Below are 16,476 nucleotides of genomic sequence, written 5' to 3'. Positions count from 1 at the left end.
TCAGTACTAATTGTTTAGGTTTGATCTGTCTTTCTTGGTTGGGTGGACGATACGTTTGGGTGAGCACTGCGACACCCCCCCCCCCCCACAAACAAAGATAAAGGCCCCCTCGCTAACCTTAACCCCACCCATAGCCATGCCCCTGAGACTAGAGCTGTTTATTATAGAAACTGGTTGTTGTAGAAAAACAATGCATTAACTTGGTTATTAGAGAAATTAGTTTTTGTTTTAATTCTTGTGTCTTGTATCGTGCCAGTAATGTTGTTATCGGTGTCATGGGTGTGGCCTGGTGATCGTCAGTAAGACTCATTAGTATTTCACAGTGCTGTCTGTCCTTTACAGAAGGTTGCAGGGGTGTGTAACTAGTTTACATGCCATTTCTCTGAGCTGGAAACCAAAGTCCAACAGAAAAAAAACAAACCTTTATTGTGAAAGAGTTTGAATATCCATCCATCCATTTTCCTAACCGCTTATCCTACTAGGTCATGGAGCCGATCCCAGAAGCAATGGGCACGAGGCAGGGAACAACCCAGGATGGGGGGGCCAGCCCATTGTAGGGCACACTCATACACCATTCCCTCACACACCATTCACTCACACAATTTAGCAACTCCCATTAGCCTCAGCATGTCTTTGGACTGTGGGGGGAAACCGGAGTATCCGGAGGAAACCCCACGACGACATGGGGAGAACATGCAAACTCCACACACATGTGACCCAGGTGGAGACTCGAACCCGGGTCCCAGAGGTGTGAGGCAACAGTGCTAACCACTGCACCACCATGCTGCCCCCCGGAGTTTGAATATATGAGCAATAAAAATATTATACATAACCTGTGCTGTTTATCATTCCATATGAACTTGGAAGCTGGAAATTTCGACTTCCTACTTGAGAATTTCAAAGTTGAAATTCCGACTCGGGAAGTTGGAGGAACCTCTGTGACCTCAGAATCCAAGAAGGCTGTGCCTCCTTTTATCAACAGAAGTGGAAGCTGCAGTTATACACTGTTTATTCGCAGTTACGTCTTATTTGTGTTTCATTAACTGGGTCATACACACAGTAATGTCCAGCTGCTATGTGTGATAAATAATCAATCATTTAATGCAAGTACAGGTACATTGGAATACTTCTCCTCCCATATAGCTCTCCGTAGTTTGGGGGTCACAGAGCAGAGTGTGTGGTGCCCCTGGAGCTCGGGGTTAGTGGCCTTGCTAAAGCGCCCGCAGACATTTGGCTGTTTTGCCGAAGTCGGGGCTCAGATGCTCACCACCCCCATGAGTGGACATTTTGTAGGACATGTTGCTAGGTGTTTGTATGGGCGAAATTTGGCGTAATGCGTTGTTATCAACTGATATTGCTAACAATGGCTAACAAACCTGGGGCCTGTTTCAGAAAGCAAGTTTTCTTGTTTAGCCGGATAACTTGTTGGATTTAAAGGAATCTGGGCTAAATGTAAGCGAACAAAGATAAACGCCATTTAAACTGGGGTACCTTAAATCTGACAAGTTGTCCGGCTAACCAAGAAGTCCTGTTTTTTTTTTTATTAGGTTCCTGGTATTGCTAAATTACTTTCTGATTTCTTGTACTGGAACGCGGTTAACTCAGGTGTGACGTCATTCCCAGCTCTAACTTCCAACCTCTGAGGTAAATGGAAGGTAGCACAAGACTTATAAATGGGCATTAATTGGATGCTCAGCCTAGTTGCACTTATATCGATTTCACTCCTTGACAGCTGTTCTTAACAGGACTATAACAGGCGTCCAACAAGCACTAAACCGTATACACAGATGGAAAACACAGGGTTGTCAGAAGCTGAACTGTAAGGTACACACACGGTGGGAGAGTTATGCAAGCTAAATACATACAAGAATTGGACGCGAGCAAATACACACGTGACAATAGATAAATGTATCCATCAACAACAGCAACAAGAGCTATTTACACTTGCATGCTGGGACATGCGCCCTGCCGGCACCACAATATACTCTTTGCCTCTGTAGTATGTAAATTGAGAGAAAGGCCTCAACTAAATAAAATAAATGTAAGTAAATACTTAGGACCTTGTGTAGTAAAATAAGATCTAAAATTTTCTGTCAGACGAGAGCTACACAGTGTACTGTATGTAATGTTAGGCATAGATGAGACGCAGAGACCCTGTACTGCCAACATGCAGGTAACCATTTACTTCTGCAAAAACCCCTGACCCTTACAAAGCATCCTGGGAATTGTAGTACTCATCACTCATCACGCTGTATGGGTAAACAAAAATGTTTATGCATATGAGAAATTCAAATATATCTTACAGTGTAAAGTCAGAGAAAAATAAAAAGCTGTATACTCAGTTTGCATATGAATTTATATACTCTTCCAATAGCAGGATTGTGGATCGTCACCGTAAGACGAGTGTATCCTGCATTGTGTTTGTTCTGCCCGTGATCTTGTGTTAAATATACAAGGATGGAATATGGATGGATGTCATGAAAGAATGGCAGTAGACCCAGTCAGCCCAAATACCAAATTCAGTTATAAATTGCAATATGAGCTTCGTTTTTCTAAGCCTGACGAGAGCTTTCCTAGAATGCCATGGAACAAAATGGCAGAATAGTAGTTTTCATTTATTGACACGCTGTCTATATCTAATCACCCTTTGCGTTGCAGTGATCCAGCTCCGGGGAAATACGTGAATGTAAGAGATGCTGCTTAATCCTGAACTGGAGGCCAATCCATTGCACCGATGGTTACCTTAAGCCTAGAGGAACGAAGAGTTGCGTGTGTGTAAGAGACTCCTGGTGTTAAGCCATCTCAAATAATCACACTCATATGACCGTGCTTATCAGTGTTTTAGAGGCATCCAGAGTTAAATGTGACCTTTAGACTGATACAGAGCTGAACATGAACACAGTGACCAAAGACACTCACACAATCAATCACCCCCGAGTGAATACGTATCCCGACCTGCAAGCTTAACATCCTCGCAGCAATTACAGGAACACTGTCTATATTATGTCATTTCCATGGCTTCCTGTTGGCTTAGATAAACAGCTCATACTGTTGACATGGCAGTAACCTTAAGAGGAACTGATACTGTTTTGTGAACACGCAGTGAGCGTGAGGGGAAGGTTTTTCTGTTGAAGGACAAACCAGATAAACTCTGAGTCCTTGGTAGGAAGACGCGGCTTGTCAGATGGAGGACAGAAGTCATGAAGCAAACCAGAATAAGACAAGAAAGTTTGCATCAGAATATTCTACTTCCTATTCATGAGCGACTCCCTGGGAAACAAACATGCAGACGCTCCACATTTGTCACTTCCTAAACAGAGGAAACTGCTTATTTGTTCCTCACCAGCCTTCCTCGTCCTGTCAGAAATGGGCAGCATATTTTAGGTACTTTTGTAGGCATCAGGAGAATGATCTGTCCTGCCGTCTACATGGCCTGTAATAGAATCTTACAACTGCTCTGAGAAATTCATTACAACATGTCCTGTAGTTCTGACGCCGGTTTCCATTTCTAGATGTTTGATACGCAGGAATCCCTTGAGCAATCGGAAATTGGTAAGACTTAAAATGTACGGAATGGATGCACAAATCTTGAATTCAAGTGACAACGACATTACTTTAAGTTATATGCTTTATTTATCCTACAGGAAACACAATCAACGCTAATAAGGAAAATATAATACCCTTTAGGACAAATATGTAACCATTTTTTTAAACAACCATTGTTGTTTAAAAAAATGACATAAAATGGCCTAGACATGATTTGATAAACAGAACAAATTTCCTTCCAGAAATTTGGTTCCAACTCATTTTTAGCCTTAATGACTGAACCACGCAGGATTTGGTAGCTTGTGTCTGGTAGGACACTGGTAATGTCTCACTCCGTAGAAACACTGTTGAAGGTGAAGATGTTGGACTTCTTTTACAGTAAATCTGCATTTCGATTAATCCTAGCTTAAGATATACTCTGGAGTGCAATATCCTCCAGTCGTATAGGTTGATTATTTTAGGGGTTCCCAGCAAAGAAAAATGTATATTCAATTCTTATTCACCACAGTTACATTTTCCATCAAAGAAATCTGAAAGCACTGTAAAAATAATCAAAATGTGCAACAACACAGTTTGGTACCACCTCATCTCACTGCCCTGAATTACATAAATGTTCATGCAAATTGATAAGTATAAATGTATATTTTACCTTAACTTTCTCCATATATTCCAGAATAAATCAAAATAACAAATATCTTCAGGAATAAACCCAAAAGATGTTATCTAGGGATGATGCAAAACAACAGCTGTAAACTTAGCTCCACCCAATTTTCTTGATGAAGGTCAAATATAAATTTATGTGCACCATAGTAAAACAGACATTTTGGTTAATTTAGTGCCATTTAGCAGCGCTGACATGATTAAGGTCTCCTCCCATTTCATAAACACGACGTTGTACTTCCTAAACCATATTAACATGGAAATAAAACAAATTCTATTCTAAAAAGTAAGATTCGTAACATTCCAAAGGTACAGTTTTGGTGAAAAGGGATATAATTCCATTGCGACATGTTATTTTACCTGCAAGCCAAAATTATTTTTATAAAGAAACATAGTTTAATAAATTCCAGCAGCTATAACAGCAGTTCATATGGATTAGTGTCTATTTTTGCAGTTTTTCACCTGTTGGTTTGTGGATATCTGTAAGGCACATGTTTGCTAGACATCTAGCGTCTGGGATGCACAGATTTTTGAAGATCACGACATATGAAATCTTTAAAATACCACCAAACCGATTACTTAAAGTAGAAGTTAAAAAAATGCAAATAATTAGACATACACAGGATTTCCTGTAGTGAATTGGTTAGATCCAGCCTTTCTGCTACACATGCAGCTTAAACCCTCATTGCCATTAGATTTTAGTAAGTCTGCACAAACAGAAGAATCAACTGATGACACAGGAGCTGTTTGAGTCAGAGGAACTTATACTGGCACTTGAGTTTATGCTTGAGTATGAAGGATAATGTGCTGCACTGGGGGCTGGCTGCGGAGCTGCTCTTGGCCTCAGTGGTACATTTGAGTAGTTATTATAGGCACCATGTGGATGACACATGTCCTCATAGTACTGGATGAGGTATTCAGGGTACACCTGGTGTTTCTCGAACACCACGTAGATGGAGGGATTGTAGATGTCATCCACGCAGCTGTCGTAGAAATGGACGTCGCCGCCGTCTTTCGAGGGCGGCCGAAGGTAGCTGGAGTCCCCCTCGGTGTACTCCCCCACCAGCACGCGGCACACAAACATCGTCCTGTTTCCTGAGGACTTGGTGTAACCATGTGAATATTTTGCATCCCGGGCAAAGTAGCTACCTGTGAACAGTAAACAAAGCAATGAAATGAAGTCATATATTTTTTTGCAATTCGACACATGTTGCTATGACCGGCAACCAGAAATCAATTTTCCATAACTGCTTATTCTTCACGGTGGCATGTTCAGCGCAGACCGAAACCAAAAAAGCACAGGGAAATGAAATAAATGCTCTCCTTTCACATACCCAATATCTTTCTCTCCTACGTACAGACATCTATACATCAATGAGCTGTTACATTTTAACTACTCTCATGTGAACTAAATAATGTAAAGGATGTGAGTGACTGACAAGTGCCAAATCATCATGATCAGATGACTGGGTCAGAGGATCTCCAAAACGACAAGGCTTTTAGGGTGCTGACGGGCTGCTGCGGCCAGGACCTATTGAGAGTGGACCAAGGATGGAAAAACCATGAACCGTCAATTGGGAATAGGGTAGTCAGGACACGTTGATGTGGGATGTGACTATAGGTATCCTGTCTGGTCCAATTAAACAGAAGGGCTACTGTGGGTGGAGCAAATCAGATAATTTTGATGATTATCACAGGAGAAATGTGTCACAAGGCACCGAGTCCAGCTGTCTATGGGGGTGCATAGATGCAAGTCAGTCACAGTGACCAAACTAGCTCCTGTCCGCCTGTTGAAAACACCTACAATGGTCACACAAGTGTCGGAACAGGACCGTGGAGCAACTGACAAAGGTCGTCTGCTCTGATGAATCCCATTTCCAGTCGCATCATGTAGAGGGTGGGATGCGTGTCTAGCATCTGGGCATACGTAGCATGTTTCATGGCCGCCTTGCACCGTATTGCCTATGGGCATCAAATATTAGCTGACCATATAATATATCCCAGACATTCCGACGCACCGATTTGACAGGATAGTCAACATTATCCACTTCACATGTGGGTGGTCATAATGCTTTGGCTCACTGCCAGCTTTGGGTTTGGTGCCCCTGACTCATTTTGGTCCAACAAAGATGCGACTATTCTGCCGAGGATGGGACTGAAAGCGGTGATCTTCCAATCGCAGGCACAGAGGCCTAACCTACTGAGCTGCAAAGCTGGAGCTCAAATCCACAACACTGTAGGTGTGTTTCAAAATGATCATGAGAAATGTGAACAAGGTAAGACGCTTCGCCCATTACACTAATGCACACCTTTGCCGTAGGCCGTCCCGTGTGTCCCGCAGATCCTCCAGTCGAAGTTCTGCTGGCAGATGGCATCCACGTGTTTGGAGTCGGTTCCGTGGAAAAGGAGTTTCTCACAATCTCTTCCGCCATTGTTTTTTTTCATCAGTTCTTTCTGCCTAAAAATGAAATAAACGTCATCGTGGGCCTTGACATCTGTAGGATGTTCCTCATTTGTGCTGGACTTTATTCAATAAATATGTATTTATTTATAGGTTTCCAATTCAAATATTAGGTATTAGAATCTAGGAAACGTATTTCAAATCGCCATTGGCTTCCACTGGACATGATCATGTCTGTGCTGTGAGACCATTATCACCAGGAAAGGTACAACAGGTAATTCTGTTCATGGGCTTCTGTTGTTTTAGACATTTCCCAATAAACGGCGCCCAAGACAATGAATAGGTCAATAATGGCTTAGACCTCAGAGGACAAGGAGTGCCTTTATCCAGTGTCTGTGTGACCAACGTGAATCATCTTAGATAATCACAAAATGACAATGTTTCTTGGCAGCTAAAGTGTTCCCTGAAGTACTTTGCAGATCCAGAACAGCCTCAGACCTTTACACAGGGTCATAGTGAGATCTGGAGCCTATCTCAGGCAGCATAAGCCTCAACGCTGGAGTACATTTTGCAGGACACATATATACACACACGCACTACAGGCACCTTAAAGGCATAAATTAGCCTAACTGCATATCATTCTACATAGAGAGGAAAGGCGTGTGACACAGGGTGACGACGAAAACTCCATGTGCAGAGAAGTCGGCTTCAAAACCTTCTGAGATGTGCAGCAGCAGAACTACCAAGTGAGCCACAGCAGGTTTCAGATTCAAATTCCTGGCATTAGCAGACTTATTAATACATATCTGTGCACCAGACACAGATTCTGTTCCTCATTAGATGTTGCACAGTGAGATAAACCAGAGGGTAGCTGAAGCACAGTAAGAAATGACAGTTTCAATGACTTCCATGCCGGCTTTGCTATTAACAACACACTGGAAAAACTCACCACTGGAAAACTTCCCATAAGGCCTTGTTCTGAATCCTTTCAATTTGACGTATGCTGAAGCCCAACATGGTTTTCCTGAAGAGAGCCAGGATTTCCTTGTACTCACTCCAGGAAGGGAGCAGAGTGATTTTCTTCAAAGACCATAAGAAACCAAAGTGTAAAATAGTTACAGGTAATTCAAAATATTAAAGTGCATTTTCATGACCAACCTTCCCTTTCATACTGCTGTGGTAACACAGAGGAAAACTACCTTGTATCCTGTGTCTGTGACCTGGGACTTATCCCAGTGCGCTGGTAAGGCTTTGGAATTGGGTTGCCTGTGCACTGTTTTGCTGTTGAAGTAAAAACAGAGAAACAGAAGCTTAGGGAAAAGGAGTGGAAGGTGACAGTCATGGAGCGCCCATTAATTACATTCCAGCTAACGTCCCTCCACCAATCGCCACCTTATCATGCTGGATGGGGTTTGCAGGCCTCTGTGATCCTAGAAGCTATGCTGTCGGGGGTAATTGCCCCAGGTAGGGTCTCCCAAGGCTTATTGGTCCTAGTGCAATTCATAAAGACTCCCCATGGATAGTTTCAGTAAGGATAATGTGACCCCACCCAGATTGGGGAGGTTGGGGCGCCGCCCTGGAGGTAGGCCGGCAGAAAGCAGCGAGGCGAGTGCCTGGTGACCAGGTCTTTACCCCCAGGGCCTGGCCGTGTACAGCCCAAAGGGATTACAAGGGTACGCCCTAGACGCACCGATCGTCAGCTACTAAACCCGGCTTTAGGAACATGAAATGAATTTCCAGCTAACATTTCTACCTACAAACCAGATAAAGTAACATGTAACTCCTTTGCTCTGCATTACCTTGTTTTGATTTTCTGTATGTCCGTAGAAGACATAAAAACAGGTCGCCTTTGGACCAGTTTTTTGGTGCCATATTGTTTGTTTTTCTGGATCATGTCTGAAAAGCGATTAAACAAATTCTGACATTAGCATTGTCGTTGCTATTATTATCAGACATCTCATTGTAGTGTAAATCAGGTCAGGAATCCTCACCAGTCTGCTTTTACTGATGGAAATCAGAGACATTTGAGTAAAAAAACTGAAAATTCGGTCCAGACTCTAAGACAAACGAATGATTACAGAACCCAAACGAACTAAGCAAAAACAAACAAAAAAAAAAAAATTACTAAAGAAACCCCAGCCTACAAGAAATTATGACTAACTGTGAGGACAACATCTCTTGCAGCTTGTGTGGACCATCTGAACCAACAACATACCTTGGAAATTAAGTTGATATGACTGCGAGCCTGCAGTAAACTCCACAACAGTAGCGCTGTCCTTCAGATACTCCTGTTCTAGAACTTCACTAGTGATCGATGCAGGTTTGTACCCCCCATTCTGAAACAGAGAGGCAGGGAGAAGCCTTTTAATGGCTCCCCACACCTCCATTCAGCTGCAGATTTACCAAGGGTAGGCAGCCGCATGGGCCCCCGAAAATTAGATATATATTAAATATATATTTATATAAGATAATATTATCATTTGAATTAAAACAAGATGTCTGTTTGCGTTTTTACCAACTTAGGATATGCAAAGTTGCCACTCCCCCCCGCCCTGGCTGTAATGGACTATTCTTACTTTGAGACTTCATGCTGCCCAGCATCCTTTGCACATGCAGAACACATGCAAAAATTCAAGAATAAGCTATATGCTATAGGAGTGTGCAGCCTAGGGGCGCAGCTAAAGAGGGAACAGTTAGACTTCTTAGATTTGGCCGACTGATCCACTGGCGCAATACTCAGCCCCCCCCCGACTGGCGATCGGCCAGTTTTAGCACTGGGAGCCCGTGCTTCAATTAGCATGCTATTAATATTCTATCATTTTTAATTCCCTCTTATTTCTGTTTCTGCTCCAAAACATAGCCCAGATAGCTCACTTAGGGCCCCCCCCTTACCCATGTCAGCCAAGGCCCCCCAGAGACAGTCCAGCCTTGCCTCCATCATAAGGTCAGTAAAGATCAGATCGACAAGGGGCTCACCGACGATGCATACTGGACCCAGTTCCCATACTCGTCCTCCCAGTACCAGGCCCATTTGGTAGTAAGAAAGAGGGTGGGTTGCAGCACAGAGGACACAGTAGACAGACGCCTTACTTTGGACAGTCCTCGCGTCATCGTGTCAAAGCACACAGGCTCAATCCCCCGACTAAAACAGAAGAGGGATGCAAACAGAGATGCATTTATCAGTCTAACAGATTATACCTTAACTAATGAAGTCACTAACAAGTCAGTAGAAAACAAGTTGATATATATGAGCTGTACTGACACATTCTACTGTAGGGGAAAGGACCATCTGAAACGCCTGTGTAAGATGCAGAAACATGCATACAAACACCCATACTGGCACTGCTACCTGTACAAACATTAATACAGTACTGTGCAAAAGTCTTAGGCAGTCAAAAGAAATGTTTAAAGCTATTTATCTTGGTAGTTAGAGTACATTTGCTCAGAACAAAACACACAATTGAACATCAGAAAAAAATGCTAAATAAATGTAACACAAATACTAGCAAAAAATCCTTCTGTTCCCCAAAAGGTTACTGATACTGTATCTTGCTGGATGACTAGATGAACAACACTTCATCTCCCAAACCTCTCCTCAGGGGCACCTCAGCCATTCCGTGTATTTATTATTATTACTATAATTTCACCACCAGCTCACTTAATTAATTAACTTAATTAGCTGACAAAAAAGTCAATGAGATATTGATTAGCTATATGAGGTGTGGTAGTGGTCGAATCAAAAAATACATGGGTGTATTGTATGGTTGCTGCAAATTCTGTGGTGATATTAGCCGAGGTTTTGAAATGGCTAAGCTGACACACTTTAACAGGCATAACAACATAGTTTTACACCAACATAAAGATCATTTAACATAATTTTCTTTGGCGAGGTAAGACTTTTGCCCAGTACTGTACATACAGAAACACCTGCACCTGCATACAGCCTCAAACATCCGTACAAACACCTGTAAAAGCAGAAAAATCTACACACATCAAATCAAACACACATAAAAGTCCAGTCATACATGCACAAATACCTGTACACTCATACACAGAAAAACACCAGCACATTCGTACATCCACAAATATGCAAGCATCTGCAATAACACTCACACACGCACAAACACTTACACAAACGAATACATGCAAAAACACCTGCACATTCATCTGCACATCGGCACACCCATACTTGCGCAAACATCTGTACAAAAACTCAAGAACACTCACACAATCACTCATAAAGAGAGAAATATTTTTACAAACATGCACAAATCCATAAATACTTGCACAAAACCTCATGCATACAAAAAACATCCTGGTACAGGAGCAAAAATTGACCGAAAAATTGGTATTAAATTGTTGATTTATAGACATTGTACTGATTTTTATCATTTGTAGATTTTAAACTATGTGAAAATAAAAACTAATGAAAATGTCATTCCTCACAAACCTGTATGTTTTGCATGGGTTACAGAAATCTTTCTCAACCTCCTCGTTGTCCGACAGAGTAGACCAGCCTTGAGGAGTCTTTACTTCCCATTTGTACGGCATGTTGAAATGAAGTCTTCTGCACTTGTCTTTGGTGTAAAAAAACACAAATATAAGCCACTGGTAGCTTAGAAGCTGTTAATTTATAAGGCTTAATGGGTCAGAGCAGAGAGTATCCTTAAATAACACATCGCTGTGGGAACCTAATACACATGACACACTTTCTTAAATAATGTATGAAAGTATTATGTACAAACATTAATTTTATTTGAATAAACAATACAACGAGAAAACAAGCAGAATAGGGATGTTTATCAGTATCAGGTCTAAAATAAAATGACATCCCCGCTTGTTTTTGCGGAACTTGGCTTGGCTCAGCTCCAGATAAGCAGAAACCCTCTGACACTCAAACTCGCCCCCCTGGGCAGTACTTCACCCCCCCAACACCTTAATCCATTTTAACAGGTGGTTCTTAGAAAGTTCATTTTATGGGCTTTCCATGCTTTTTTTCCAGATTCTCCCGAGCTGTCCGAAAGTGTTCATTCAACTGCTGCTGTCACTGGAATTAAAAGCTTAAGTCCTTTTCTGTTCATTCGTTTGTTAGTCCCTTGCTTGCTTCCTCCAAAGGCTTTTTTTAACAGCTCTCCCCCACTACATTTTCACAGAAATAATAGTCTTACCTCCAAATTTGCAGCTGCCTTTCACAAAGTAGACGCAAATGTCAGTTTTCTCTACAGAAAAAGATACAATTTTAAGTATTGATTTTAGTACTGATACTCCCCACGATCCTGTACTAGATAAGTAGTTTAAAGATGATTGATCTCAATATCGATAACATCCATGCCTCTTTCTAACAATTATCTTGATCAGGGTTGCTGGGGGCCTGAATTCTCTTCCCAGCGGCACAGGGCACAAGGCAGACACAGCCTGGATTGGATACTGACCCATCACAAAGCACATACACACATAAACTACAGGCAACACAGAGACGCCCATTAGTCTGACTGTATGTCTTTCCGGGAGGGAATCCACTCAACACATGTTTAAACCCCCAGACCTAAAGATGTGAGGCAACTGTACTACCTACTCCAGCCTAACACTAATAATATTAATCATAAAATGGCATACTGTATATTATTAAGATAAACAAGCTAAAATTTGAACGAAACACTGGCAGTACCTGGACTGGGGTCACGACCCTTTTTTGGATTATTAGCAATTTTCAAGGCTTGTATGTTCTGGTAGACAGACAGCATGAAAGCGATGAGGTGAGGGGGTATTCCTCTCCCCTGAAGGGTCTTCAGTGGGTGGGGCTCGTAGAAGTCATGTGACCTGGAGCATTCCACCCCAGAGCTGCAGGTGCCCTTGACATACTTCTGACAGATGTGGAGCTTTGTACAGCTATCCTGTTGCTTGCAGTTTCCATACTCCCCGCTCCCTTGGTTGTACAAAAAGCACACCTGCCGACGAAGAGAGAGATGTGTTTGACGCAATGTTATCAAGCCACTAATTACATAAGAAATTTACAAAGGAGAAGAGGCCATCCGGCCCATCAAGTTCGTTTGGGGAGAACTTAACTAATAGCTCGGAGTTGTTAAAATCTTATCTAGCTCTGATTTAAAAGAACCCAGGGTTTTAGCTTGCGCTACACTAACAGGAAGACTATTCCATACTCTACCTACACGCTGTGTAAAGAAGTGCTTCCTCAGATTAATTTAAAAATGTTCTCCTGGAAAAAGGTGGCTTTTCCTTGCATGTATTAAGTATCAAAAAATCATTTCTCATCATAAAATTAGTCACTCTAAGAAAGGGCAGAATGACAAAAATACAACAGAGCCCAGTCCTTCCGTTTTTATTTTATTCAACAGATTCCTTAGTCCAACGTGACATATAAGTAAGAATTAGAGGGCAGAGTCAGCCAGCATCGCTGGAGTGATTAAGGTTGACAGGAAGTGGCATGGAAAAAAAAAGATTTTATGATTAATGATGATACTGGTTTTGATGATTCAGTATCGATTCACAAAATCCAGAGATCAATCTTGTTCATTCCTGCCTTTTGCCTGTAGCTTTGAAGACATTTTTATACTTACTAACTAGGTTCAGGTTAGGTTCAGGCTTATGGATCACTAACAGCACTTGAACCAATCAGAGCTAAGAAGTAGCTGTATTACCAGACGCAACAAATGGCTGTTCCAAGAGAATTCTGTGACCGCAGTGAAGTTGGCCTTATATTCAATATTCAGCTTTCAACAAAAGCAAACCAGGTGGATTTTAATCACACACCTTTGATGTCCACAGGCAGAGATGCACACTGATTATTTCTGTGTTTCAAGCCCTTCTGCTATGTCTGCTAAATCTTATTAATAAGAACATAAGAAATTTACAGATGAGAGGAAGCCATTTGGCGACGAGACGAGAAGCGATCTCTTGCACACCACTTGGTTTTCCAGATTACAGGCAAGTTCTAATTAATATTTGAATGTTTCCACATGCACTTCATGTCCAATAGCTGTCGCTCATTTACAGTCACTGATGGTGAACGGACACAGTGTAAATATTAATAAAAATGTACAGAGATACATAATCTGAAAATCGAGTGATGTGCATTGTCCCCCGTAGTCCATTGGTTAAACCACTTGGCTGAACATGTCCATCTTATTTAGTTTAATGGTTATTAGTCCATTTATTCTACCTTAATTATTAATGAACATGGATGTCACTGTCCTAAAATACAGTAATGTGCAAAAGCCAAAGGAAATGTTTAAAGCTATTTATCTGGGTAGTAAGTTCATATATTCTTGGAATAAAAAACATAATTCAACAATAGAACATGCAAATTAACAGTAACACAATAAAAACTAATTTCTGCTATTCTCTAAAAACTTTGATACCTTGTTGGATGACTAGATGGCCACCGCTTCAGTTCCAAAACCTCAACCACAACAGCCATTCCATGTGTTTCTTCCATTTCTCAACCAGCTTGCTTAAATAATTATTTAACTATTAATTATTATACTATTAATACGTTCATAGTTTTAAACCATAAGAAGATCATTTAAATAATAATTTCCTTTGACTGCCTAAGACCTTTGCACAGTATTGTAAGCCAACAACTGTGACATCTTTCCTGGATACAAATCTATGCTGTTGTGTGTGATGGATAAAGAAAACTTGGGTTTTGAAGGGTCACAAGATCATTTAATATTAATAATAAAAAGGAGTGAGAGCACATGCTCCGAAATTAAGACAACTATTGCCATTGTCTTAACAACAAACTTTATGCCTGCATGTTCTCCGTCAGCGATCTGCTGCATCATGCCTTTCTAGCTTTGGTGGCAGCCTCTGTTGCTCTTGGCCGTTATTAAACTTTTGAATTTTTCACATTTTCTGTATTCCACCGCAGTGAAACACTTAGTCCTATTGTGAGCCATATTTACATGACTGGCTGATTGTTGCACACAGTATACTTTTATGTGCACATGCTCCGGAAGTAATCAGTTCCAGTAAATAAACCTGGGTCGACACTGACTGCTAATAGTTAGCGCTGATGTTGATGATTGTCTCAGATTGCTTTTGTTTGGTGCTGTTAAATTGAAACATTTTGCAAGTACGTTACAGCACACATTTTTGTTTGTTGGTTAAATTTAAAAAAATTCATTGTTTAACACTGACTTTTGTAAATGTTTGACACTAATGTACACGATGAATTGATTCTCAAAGGATTGTTTTAAAAAGACATTTCGGGCAAAAACAAATGAAATTTAATGTAATAAAAACCTAACCGAAATTGAAATTAATAAAATTTTATCGAACCAGGCACTTGTGAATCAAAATCAAGTCGAATTGTGATAGTATAGAGATTACTCGGTGGGCCACAGGATTTGAACCCACAACCTTCCAAACATGGGAACCCCTTGAGCTACACACCACTCCATCCATCCATCCATCACTTCTTCAGTACAGACCCATGCATTCCAACTGTAATTTCTTACTCACTCTTTTCATTTTAATGTTATTTTAATAAATAACTGTATATACACAGTATAAATGCAGACGAATGTTATCTTACAGGTGGCAGAAGCGTGCTGTCATTCTGAAGCAGCAACGTGCACAGCTGGGTCCGGTCCAGTCCCTGCAGACTGTGCTCTCGAAGCACTCTGCTGTTGTGCTCCGTGCTCAGGTTATGGCAGAAACGGCAACTCCCTCTGCAGCCATTAAACCAATGCAGCCAAACAGAGCAAACAAAATGAGCACCGCCTCCCCCAGGGAGTTTTACCAGCAAGCACAATGGGGGGAAAAACAGAGCATTATGATGGTGAAAGACAGAGTAACTTATGACCATAAGGCGTATTCCTCACAAAACCCTCAAGGCAACAGACAGAGCAAGTTACAGCGCAACGCAGATATGGCACCTGGCTTGGCTAGAAAATCTGAAGAACGTCACTGATGATCTAACATGAAGCTTAGAGTAACAAAAAACGTGGCTTTACAGTAGAGGCTTTAAGTGCGGTAAGAGACCACTGAGGGCTGGGGTGCGGTCTGTCTCTTAGCATTCTGACATAACATGAAACACAGTACCCGTGTCTTTACTATATAACAACAACAATAGTAGGGTTTTAATATTCTTATATAGCTTAACTATAAGTTGTTATTAGCAAGGGCGCTCTCTAGTACGTCTGTTTCCAACAGTGTCTGTGTAATGCTGAAACAATTTTTTGATTGGCTCCCTTGTGAATATTCCGTGCTGACGTATTATTATTATTTATTTAAAAAACTGGCCAATTTATACCGGAGTATCGAGTACAAGCATCACGAAACACCACGGCGTCTTATGTAGAGTACATAGTTTTATCAAAAAAATTTACTTCTATAAAGTCGAAAGACGCTGCCTCAAAGACGCATGAGTACGTGTTTTGAAATTCTTAATAATTATTGCTTGCCTGCGGTCACTGGATACGGTTTTATATTACACGTAGGCCTACCTTTCTTTAATGTTCTTGCAGTCTCCAAATAGGTAGAATTTGCACAGATGCAAGTTACTACAGTTATCACACATTCTCGCTTTGCAGAGTCTGACGTTTGTTTTGGCGATCATCCTCTTCCTCCCGTTGAGAACAACAATGTGGAAATTGTCAGAAGAGTCGTTTAAGGCGCAAGTGTCAAATCTGACACCAGCGAGCACATCATCGTAGTTCATAGCCCCGCCGTGGGCGCAGATCATTCGGGAGATTTGAGCGCTCATTCTCGCTCCTTCGTAACACGGCGCGACCGCAACGGGCTCTATTTTAACTGCGTCTAACAGCAACAGATCAGTTCGTCTGCTTCTGACGAAACGAAACCGAAACGTTTTTTTTGTGTTGCGAGACGTCAGCGTCCGTGGG

General features: G+C 41.4%; 1 protein-coding gene across 1 annotated transcript; it reads right to left on the bottom strand.

The window, feature by feature from the left end:
- Positions 1-3,610: 3,610 nt before the first annotated feature.
- Positions 3,611-16,464, bottom strand: si:ch73-252i11.1 (uncharacterized protein LOC553517 homolog). Its single transcript, XM_049006634.1, has 12 exons — positions 16,078-16,464; positions 15,165-15,300; positions 12,276-12,555; positions 11,776-11,826; positions 11,058-11,184; positions 9,584-9,749; positions 8,823-8,943; positions 8,407-8,503; positions 7,807-7,888; positions 7,557-7,687; positions 6,516-6,664; positions 3,611-5,355 (listed from the first exon to the last, which is right to left on the bottom strand). The coding sequence occupies exons 1-12, from the start codon at positions 16,335-16,337 to the stop codon at positions 4,931-4,933; spliced, it is 2,025 nt and encodes a 674-aa protein (XP_048862591.1). The 5' UTR covers positions 16,338-16,464; the 3' UTR covers positions 3,611-4,930.
- Positions 16,465-16,476: the final 12 nt, after the last annotated feature.

This window comes from Brienomyrus brachyistius, chromosome 3 (genome assembly GCF_023856365.1).
Source record: "Brienomyrus brachyistius isolate T26 chromosome 3, BBRACH_0.4, whole genome shotgun sequence".
Taxonomy (NCBI): Eukaryota; Metazoa; Chordata; class Actinopteri; order Osteoglossiformes; family Mormyridae; genus Brienomyrus; species Brienomyrus brachyistius.
The sequence above is the reverse complement of the archived record's forward strand: the minus strand, read 5'-3'. Positions and strand labels throughout refer to the sequence as shown.